The 10,619-nt window shown below is 40.5% G+C and overlaps 1 protein-coding gene across 1 annotated transcript; it reads left to right on the forward strand.

Annotated features, from left to right (window-relative positions):
* On the forward strand, window positions 7,391-10,242 carry LOC104709619 (putative protease Do-like 12, mitochondrial). Its single transcript, XM_010426200.2, has 9 exons — window positions 7,391-7,476; window positions 7,555-7,757; window positions 7,845-8,099; window positions 8,539-8,734; window positions 8,888-9,156; window positions 9,237-9,364; window positions 9,471-9,647; window positions 9,874-9,924; window positions 10,048-10,242. The coding sequence occupies exons 1-9, from the start codon at window positions 7,391-7,393 to the stop codon at window positions 10,240-10,242; spliced, it is 1,560 nt and encodes a 519-aa protein (XP_010424502.2).

Below are 10,619 nucleotides of genomic sequence, written 5' to 3' on the forward strand. Positions count from 1 at the left end.
GTTGTCAGTGCAGAAGGAGTTAGAGTGGACGATGAGAAGGTCAAGGCTATTAAGGAGTGGCCAACACCCAAAAACGTGGCAGAAGTCAGGAGCTTTCATGCACTAGCAGGATTCTACAGGCGATTTGTCCAAGACTTCAGTGCTATTGCAGCGCCACTTACAGAAGTTATCAAGAAGGATGTAGGATTCAGATGGGAGGAAGCACAAGAGAAGGCGTTTTCAGCCTTAAAAGAGAAGCTTATCACTGCCCCTATTCTCTTACTTCCTGATTTTATGAAAACTTTTGAGATTGAATGTGATGCCTCCGGAGTGGGTATAGGTGCTGTTTTGATGCAGGATAGGAAGCCAGTAGCTTACTTCAGTGAGAAGCTAGGAGGATCGACGCTAAACTATCCTACATATGACAAGGAGCTGTACGCCTTGGTTCGGGCTCTTCAAACGTGGCAGCATTACCTGTGGCCAAAGGAGTTCGTTATTCATACTGATCATGAGTCCTTAAAGCATCTCAAAGGACAACAGAAGCTCAACAAGGGACATGCCAGATGGATGGAGTTCATAGAGACTTTTCCCTACACGGTTAAATACAAGAAAGGTAAGGATAATGTAGTCGCAGATGCATTATCCAGGAGGTACACTCTCGTTTCTACCTTGTCTTCTAAGCTTGAAGGTTTTGATAAAATAGTAGAACTTTATGAGACTGACATCGATTTTGCTGAGAGCTATGGCAAATGCCATAAGTTTGCTTTTGAAAACTACTATAGGCAGGATGGATATCTATTTTATAAGGATCGATTGTGCATACCAAGAGGATCCATAAGGGAACTGTTGATTAGAGAAGCTCACGGAGGTGGACTAGCTGGACATTTCGGAGTGTCAAAGACTCTACTTGGACTGCAAGAACACTTCTATTGGCCTCAAATGAAGAAAGACGTTGAGAAAGTCTGTTCTAGGTGCCATATCTGCAAAATGGCCAAGGGTAAAGTACAGCCCAACGGCTTGTAAACTCCTCTCCCTATCCCTTCTCAACCGTGGACTCATATTTCTATGGATTTTGTTCTTGGCTTACCTCGAACCAGAAATGGTAGAGATTCGATTTTCGTTGTGGTTGACAGGTTTAGCAAAATGGCTCACTTCATTGCCAGTCACAAGACGGATGATGCTGTTATTGTAGCTAACTTGTTTTTCAGGGAAGTAGTACGTCTGCATGGAATACCTCAAGTAATCGTTTCAGATCGAGATACTAAGTTTCTAGGACACTTCTGGAGAACGCTATGGGCTAAACTCGGAACCAAGCTATCATTCTCAACCACATGTCATCCGCAAACAGATGGGCAAACCGAAGTGGTGAACAGGACGCTATCTACACTCCTCAGGACCTTAGTGAAAAGCAATCTCAAGTCATGGGAAGAATGTTTACCACACGTAGAGTTCGCATATAATCACGCTAAGCATTCTGCTACTCTATTCTCTCCTTTTGAAATTGTTTATGGTTTTAATCCACAATCACCTCTAGACTTGATTCCTTTACCTTTAAGTGTGAAGTGTAGCTTTGATGGCAAAGAAAAGGCTGAACAGGTCAGGAGGATACATGCTAAAGCTAAGGAGAACATAGAGAAAAGAACCAAGCAGTACGAGAAACATGCGAACAAGGGCAGAAAGGAGATCGTTTTCGAAGAAGGAGACTTGGTGTGGATTCATCTACGCAAGGATAGGTTCCCAGAAGAGAGGAAAAGCAAGCTTCTACCACGAGCTGATGGTCCATTTGAAGTCATCAAGAAGATCAACGACAACGCCTACCAGATTGATCTTCAAGGTAAGTATAATATATCTTCAACATTCAATGTTTCTGACTTGCTTCCTTATTATGCAGATCCCGATTTGAGGACAAATCCTTTTGAAGAGGTGGAGGATGATATGATCATGGCCAGCAAGGAGACAGAAGCTGCAGAGAAACCGGAGATCGTGGGAAGGATCACTCGTTCAAGAGCTAAGGNTCTCCTCAGGACCTTAGTGAAAAGCAATCTCAAGTCATGCGAAGAATGTTTACCACACGTAGAGTTCGCATATAATCACGCTAAGCATTCTGCTACTCTATTCTCTCCTTTTGAAATTGTTTATGGTTTTAATCCACAATCACCTCTAGACTTGATTCCTTTACCTTTAAGTGTGAAGTGTAGCTTTGATGGCAAAGAAAAGGCTGAACAGGTCAGGAGGATACATGCTAAAGCTAAGGAGAACATAGAGAAAAGAACCAAGCAGTACGAGAAACATGCGAACAAGGGCAGAAAGGAGATCGTTTTCGAAGAAGGAGACTTGGTGTGGATTCATCTACGCAAGGATAGGTTCCCAGAAGAGAGGAAAAGCAAGCTTCTACCACGAGCTGATGGTCCATTTGAAGTCATCAAGAAGATCAACGACAACGCCTACCAGATTGATCTTCAAGGTAAGTATAATATATCTTCAACATTCAATGTTTCTGACTTGCTGCAGAGATGCCTTGAGGACAAATCCTTTTGAAGAGGGGGAGGATGATATGATCGTGGCCAGCAAGGAGACAGAAGCTGCAGAGAAACCGGAGATCGTGGGAAGGATCACTCGTTCAAGAGCTAAGGAGATGGCCAAGGAAGCTCATGCACTCATAGCTGACGGGTCATTCAATCTACCGAGGATCCAAGTCTTCAACATATCCACCCTGAAGAATTCACCCGGTAATGATAACTAGATAACTTAGGTGTGAAGTTTGTACTCTTTTTCCCATAGCTGAGTTTTGTCCCAATGGGTTTTCTCGGTATGGTTTTTAATGAGGCAAATGGATCACTACGTCGAGTTATCTAGAAGTCATTACCAATGGGGAATAATGTACAAGTCACCATGACTTCTGTACTAATACAAGTGACTTCTGTACTACTACAGATCACCTAGACGCTTCGTTGTTTTCTTATTTCCTTTACACGCCTTGTTGTTTTATTTTGAACTTCCTGTTGTTTGGAGTGTCGAACCCTAGGGTTGATTATAAAACCCAAAAGCGACGCCTCCTTGTTTGGTAGCGAAGAAGTTTTATGTAACAAGTATTGTTGAATCTTTCTTCTCTCAATCCGAACTCGTGAATGCGTTCATGATTCCGAGTTTCTAAACACTTTGTGATGAAGAAACTTTTCACTTTATTTTCGAATCCATATAACCATCTAACACTTCTCACCATCGAATCATTGCTTTTCTCTCTCGAACATCACCTGCCGTCACTCGCAATCCACTTGTGCATCATCACCATCAATTCACGTCGCCTCTTACCTGTCATCAGCCTCCATCAGAGTTTCATCCTAGGGAGTTCATATTACAAGTAAAGCAGTAGAAGTTTATAAATGCCACTATGCCCAACTGGTTTTTTGACGACAACTATGGTTTTTTCTGAGCTAGGAAAGATCTGGGTAATGTGGCATCCTAGTGTCAAGGTGTCAATCATTTCCAAATCTCTCCAACTGATCTCTTGTATAGCGGTTCTCCCGAATGATCAGTCAGAAATAGTTGTCTCTTTTGTCTACGCATCAAATGAGGAGTCATCTAGAAGATCTCTCTGGACTGAGTTAGGTAATGTGGCTTTAGATCCACGTGTTTTTGGGAAAACTTGGGCAGTTCTTGGTGACTTCAACCAAACGCTAGACCACTCAAACTCCTCAATCTCCCTAAATACAAATGTTGACCTTCCCACTAGGCTGTTTCGAGAGTGCCTGCTGAACGCTGAGCTTGTTGATCTCACCTATCGAGGCTGTTCATTTACTTGGTGGAATAAGCAAACTGCAAATCCTATTGCTAAGAAGCTAGATAGAATCCTAGTGAATGAAGATTGGTATCTCAAGTTTCTAACTTCCTTCGGACTGTTTGATCAACCAAGCTTCTCTGACCACTCGCCCTGCTGCATTACGCTTAATCCTGCAATTCAGAGGTAACGAAAGGCTTTCAGGCTCCACAACTTTCTTCTGTCTAATCCCAACTTCATTCCTCTGATTGCGGATCAGTGGTACAATTTAAGTTTTGTTGGTTCTGCAATGTTTCGGTTGGCCAAAAAGCTATCTGAAGAAGTGCATTTGAGTATTCAGTTGGGATAACTACTCGGACCTAGAGAAAAGAGTTAAAGAAGCTCATGTCGAAGTTCTTATTCTCCAGCAGCAGATTCTCACTAACCCTAATCCCTCTATTGTGAATCTGGAAAGAATAGCGAATGAAAAGTGGCAAACACTCCTTCAGGCTGAGGAGTCTTTTTTCTGCGAGAGGTCTCGAGTTACTTGGTTAAAGGAGGGTGATCTCAACACATCCTACTTTCACCGCATGACTTCTGCTAGACAGACAATAAACCATATTCACTTCATGATTGATAATAATGGGAACATAGTCGAATCGCAGAAGAATATCAAGGAGCACTGTGTCGGCTACTTCTCTTCCCTGCTTGGCGGTCCTGAGAATCCCCCTCAGTTTGATCCGACGGATATTCCAAGTCTGTTAATTTTCAGATGCTCCTCCGCTCAACATGACATGCTGACAAGCGACTTCTCTCCTGAAGACATCAAGGCTGTTGTTTTCTCTCTTCCAATAAACAAAGCCTCAGGGCCTGACGGGTATCCATCTGAGTTTTTCAGGTCCTGTTGGTACATTATCGATCCTGAACTCATTGACGCAGTTAGAGAATTCTTCCGATCTGGTCAGATGCTGCAACAATGGAACACTACTACAATAGTACTTATCCCAAAAATTCCAAATGCTGCTTCTACCTCCAACTTCAGACCAATCTCCCTGTGCAACACCGTGTACAAAGTGATCTCAAAGCTCATAGTCGGCAGACTACAAGCTCTGTTGCCCTTGGTAATCTCTAATGCCCAGTCAGCTTTCCTCCCCGGACGCCTCCTTGCTGAGAATGTGCTCTTAGCCTCGGAATTGGTCAATGGATACAGTAGGAAGAATATTGGCCCTAGAGGAATGCTTAAAGTTGACCTCCGCAAAGTTTTTGATTCGGTGAAATGGGACTTCATCATTGCCACAATGCAAGCTCTTCATTTCCCTGAACGATTCATATCTTGGATCAGACAATGCATATCCACTCCGAACTTCTCCGTATCTATCAATAGTGTTACTTTTGGATATTTCAAAAGTTCGAGGGGGCTTCGCCAAAGAGACCCAATTTCTCCATACCTCTTCGTTATAGCCATGGAGGTCTTCAATGGATTAATGAGGTCAAGCTTTGCAGCGGGGTTCATCCAGCACCATCCAAAAACCAAAGAGCTAGATATTACCCACCTTATGTTTGCAGATGACGTGATGGTGTTCTTTGATGGCTCCTCTTCATCTCTTCAAGGAATTAGTGATGATATGGATATTTTTGCTTCTTTGTCGGGGCTTCGTATGAACTGTGAAAAAATTAAACTATTCACAGTGGGTCTGGAGCCTAGTGAATCCTTGGACATCGCAAACTTTGGATTCACTACGGTTCCTTGCCTATCCGTTACTTGGGACTCCCTCTGATGAGTAGGAAGCTGAGAGTATCTGAATACTCATCCCTGATCGACAAGCTAACAAAGTGGTTTAATGCCTGGGCAACTAGATCTCTTTCTTACACAGGTCAGCTCCAACTGTTGAAATCTGTCATTTATGGCCAAATCAACTTTTGGTTATCAACCTTCATCTTACCAAAGGCGTGTATCAAGAAGATTGAATCTCTATGCAGCAGATTCCTTTGGTCTGGCTTGATAGACCGTAGCAAAGGTGCAAAGGTTGCATGGTCTGACATCTGCTATCCAAAGCAGGAGGGAAGGCTAGGATTGCGGCGTCTGAGTACTTGGAACTCCACTCTCTGTCTCAGGCTTGTCTGGCTGTTTATTTCAGGGAGTGGATCCCTTTGGGTTGCCTGGCATCACTTCCACCACATCAAAGGTAAAAGCTTCTGGTCTATTAAGGCTTCTACAAATGATTCATGGAACTGGAAATCTCTGTTAGCACTTCACCTATGGCCCACTAGTTCGTCAAGTGTGACCTGGGTTATGGAGAGTGTTCTAGCTTCTATTATGATGCTTGGTGCCGTTTTGGTCCGTTAATAAACCTGACTGGTAATGACGGACCTGTTCGGTTTGGGATTTCTTCCCAACTCTCTCTGGCTGATGCGTTCGCGGGCAACATTTGGCACTTGCCATCTCCAAGGTCGGATCATGAGCGTTAGTTGCACTCCTTCCTTGACATGTTACCTTCACTCAGGCCTGATGCTGGTATTGACTGCTACAAGTGGGTCATTCAAGATCAAAAGCTCTCAAACTTCCATACAACAAAGACCTGGGACTGTATCCGAGAGAGATCCACTCTCAAGGAATGGTCATCATCGATCTGGTTCAAAGGAGCCACGCCGAAGCACGCTTTCACAATGTGGGTTGCATATCTACATCGACTGCCAACCCGTGATAGACTCCAAGCCTGGGGCATTTCCACCCCTACCTCTTGTTGTCTCTGTTCAACCTCTGATGAGTCTCATGTCCACCTCTTCTTACAGTGCCCGTTCAGTGAACAAGTGTGGTTGCGGGTTCAGTCTCATCTTCGGCTGCGTCCACTGGCTTTTCATACCTGACCATCACTTCTCGTCTGGACAAAGATCAAATCGGACTCAGCTCCATCAATCCTCCGGAAGCTTGTTTGTCAAGCTGTGGTGTATCACCTCTGGAAACTTAGGAACAACATTCTCCATAACCAGGTTTCGATTTCTCCTACTGCTGTCTTCCAAGAGATTGTGACGGAGATCCGCAACACCATCGACGCCAGAGAATCCCGGAAGCATTTCAGGACACTTATGGCACTTTGGATTCGATAATCTTTTTAGTTGATTGACACTCAACGTTTTTTTGTAACCCTTGTTATTTGTTTTTTTTTTTGGCAAGGTTACAAACATTATAGGTGGCTCTTTTGTAAACCTCTAACTTTTCATTAATATGAAAATTCACATTCCTATCAAAAAAAAAAAAATCACTATTTCTTATGAATATTGTATTAAATAAATTTATTAACGCCTTCTCAACTATCAGCGAGATATGTAGATGGTCGTGGTTGCAATTCATCATGAACAAAAACTCATTAATGCACCTTGTCAGTTGTCACCGAGAGAGAACAGAGAAAATGACATGAAGAATAATAGATTGTCAAACGACTTAGGGAAAAAGGGACGCCAGATAAACCCTTGGAAGCAAAGGAAACCAGTTTTCTCTAGTTTTTTACTCTACTAATTGATAAAAGGAAAGTTTTCATGCAAAAAATGGAAATATTTTTACCTACAAAGAAAAAAAGGAAAATTACTAATAAACAGTTGTAGCAACGAGATATAAAACAGATTCGATTTTTTTCTAAGATGAATTTAGTCAATATGCTTTTGCGGTCATGTGTTGGTATGGTGTCCCGCTACGCAAGGGCTCTACTCCCGACGGTAACAAACTCTGGCCGGGTCGCTTTGTATTCCGTGTACATTAACACGCGGAAAGAAGATCAATACAGCAGGAGGAGCACGGAAGTAGTAGGAGAGACATGTAGTATTGTTCTTCCGTTTGCATTAACTCGCGGAAGAAAGATCCATACCATGTCAGAGGATGGGGAATGGTGGAAGAAAATAGAAGAAAGTCCTCCCTTTGATGAATTGATGCTGGACTCGGTTGTTGATGTCTATACTGACTCTACCGAGTATAGCAAAGTCAAACCTTGGCAGACTCTTACAGAAGAATCATGGGGCGGCTCTGGTATGTGACTAAATACTTATCTCAACGCTCAGATCTTTTTTTTTTTTATTATTAATGGGTTCCTTTGGCTTGAAATTGATGTTGTAGGATTTGCAATCGCCGGAAAGAAAATTCTTACAAACGCTCATGTGGTGGAGCCAATGAATGATCACACTTCGGTGCATGTCAAAAGGCTTGACTCTCAAATCAAATACAAAGCAAAAGTTAAAAAGATTTCACATGAGTGTGATTTGGCTATCTTAGAGATCGATAGCGACAAGTTTTGGGAGGGTATGAATCCCTTGGAGCTTGGAGACGTACCGCCTCTCCATGAAATTGTATATGTTGTTGGTTACCCAGAAGGTATTTTTCTTGACAATGTTTCAAATTATCCTAAAGAGTGGCAATAGAAGAGACATAGAAGTTTGCTCAAGTTTCCTATGGTCTTATAATTCGTATTCCAATATACATAAAAATTATGCTAAATGATACTAATTTATTCAACTTTGGTTACTAACTAGAACTAATGTGCTCAAGTGCAGGTGGAAAAAATAAAATACGGTTAGTGTGAACAACCTGCTATCAATACAAATTATCGTATAAGTAGTAGTAATATGAGAATAGAAGAGAGATAGGTGTGTGCTATCGGTCTTCTATATTCCTAGCTGTGAGTTCCAATATCTAAGAAATAATCATGCTTCAATACGTTTATTAAACTATATATCGATTTTTTTTTTTTTTTGATAATTTATGAAACTCTCTAATTATGCTTCCATTACTATATTTATATGCTCAAATGTAGCCGGTGACATGATATGTGTTGCAAAAGGTTTTGTAACTGGAGTTGACACTACAAAATACATTCAAAGTTCCACGAAACTACTGACAATACAAATTGATGGAACTATCAACCATGGAAATAGTGGTGGCCCTGTTATTACGGGAAACAAAGTCCTTGGTATAGCATTTGAAAGTACTAAATGTCAGAAAAGAATAGGGTAAGTTAAAACCTTAAATCATGGATATTAGTTTTGCGTACATTTGTGATCAAGAGGTGCAAGTGCAACCTTAAACTTTTGCATATTTTCCACTGTTTCTTCGGTGCTCTTTGGTTTTCACATGCATTTATTTATCCTGACGTTTTTTTTCAGGACTCACGGTTTTGTAATCCCAACACCAATAATTAGGCATTTCATAGCTAGTGCAGAAGAAAGCTCCCAAAACGCCGTTTTTGGCTCACTAGTTCTATCATATCAATCTCTCGAAAATGATCACATCCGTAATCATTTTAAGATGAGTCCTGAAACAACAGGAACCCTTATAAACAAAATAAATTCGTCGTCCGGGGCTCACAAAATTCTGAAGAAGAATGACATCATTCTCGCAATTGATGGTGTTCCAATAGGAAATGATGCGAAAGGTAATAATGGAACTAAATCTAATTTTTTCGCGTAAATGTTTTTGATGTTTACCTATAAAGTGAGGGTATGTTTGATGCAGTTCCTTTTCAAAATGAGGAACGAATAAGTTTCAATCATTTGGTCTCTATGAAGAAACCATATGAAAAAATCTTAATAAAGGTTCTAAGGAAGGGAAAGGAGCATGAGTACAATATCAGTCTAAAGCCGGTAATTAAGTCCTCATTTGTTATCAAAATTTCATGCACTTCTTTCCAAATTATTGGCTATATATGTTGATTCACGTTTTTGAAATATGTTTTATTATGATGGTTAGGTGAGACCACACATTACAGTGCAACAATATTATAACCTTCCAAGTTATTACATATTCGGTGGTTTTGTTTTTGTGCCTCTTACTAAATCCTACATTGATGATTTGAGCTATATGTGTGCATGTATATTACATGATGAGTACAAAATTACCGATGAGCAGCATGTCATAATCTCTCAGGTATGCTTTTTCTTTGTCCACAATACTGATTTTGTTTTCAAACTCAATGCCAATTTGAATATTTGTTTACTGGAAAGAATGAGGATTATTATATAGTTGAGCTACTAAGATATTATTTGCTACTAGTTCTTTTCAGTCTCTTGATTTTGTCTTTAATGAGAGCATGCAAGATTGCAAGTATAGCGAATAAATAATATATATATATATATTTTTTAATATATTTTAGGTAATGTCAGATGACATTAACCAAGGATACGGTGATTTCAAAGATTTACGGGTAATTTATCTATGAGACTTACTTGGATGCATGAATCCCAAACACTATTAATTTATTAATCTGTCTTGAGAAACACATAGCTATGTTTTCGCTAAAAATAAAATATATTTGTGGTGGGAACAGGTGAAAAAAGTTAACGGAGTGAAAGTAAAGAATTTTAAACATTTGTGTGAACTAATCGAGGGATGTTGTAGCGAAAATCTGAGGATGGACTTGGAAAATGACAAAGTTATGGTCCTCAACTATGAATCTGCTAAAAAAGCAACATTTGAGATCTTGGAACGTCACAATATAAAGTCGGCTTGGGCCATATATTGAGTAGTCTTCCGATCCGCATGCAACTTGATAATCCCATCAAAGATAATGTATAGGATTGACCGTCTATGCCTTGGAGTTGGCTTCATTTGCTGCTTCATCCCACGTTCAAAGATACTATAAGATTGTTTGGGATTCAACTTAATATGAAGAATCTTTTTCTTTTTTATTAAACTATTAAAAAAAAAAGTAACGGGACGAATGGTTTAACTAGTTCCTACCCATCTGATAAGGTCACTAGTGGAGCTCTCCAAATCTTAAGATACACGCCTCATCGTTGCATGCTTGTCCAATAGCTCCTTCATATGTAATATAAATGCAGCGTCTCTTTGAGTGATTGAAAGGGGCTTCTTCGAGTTTTTTTTTTTTTTTTTTTTTTT

This window comes from Camelina sativa, chromosome 8 (assembly GCF_000633955.1).
Source record: "Camelina sativa cultivar DH55 chromosome 8, Cs, whole genome shotgun sequence".
Classification (NCBI taxonomy): Eukaryota; Viridiplantae; Streptophyta; class Magnoliopsida; order Brassicales; family Brassicaceae; genus Camelina; species Camelina sativa.

Bases quoted from the DNA above. Each gene is read 5' to 3' on its own strand.
- LOC104709619 (XM_010426200.2), top strand. From the start codon at position 7,391: ATGCTTTTGCGGTCATGTGTTGGTATGGTGTCCCGCTACGCAAGGGCT. The intron at 8,735-8,887 runs GTAAGTTAAAAC...GTTTTTTTTCAG, and splicing joins AAATGTCAGAAAAGAATAGG to GACTCACGGTTTTGTAATCC. The intron at 9,157-9,236 runs GTAATAATGGAA...TGTTTGATGCAG, and splicing joins AATAGGAAATGATGCGAAAG to TTCCTTTTCAAAATGAGGAA.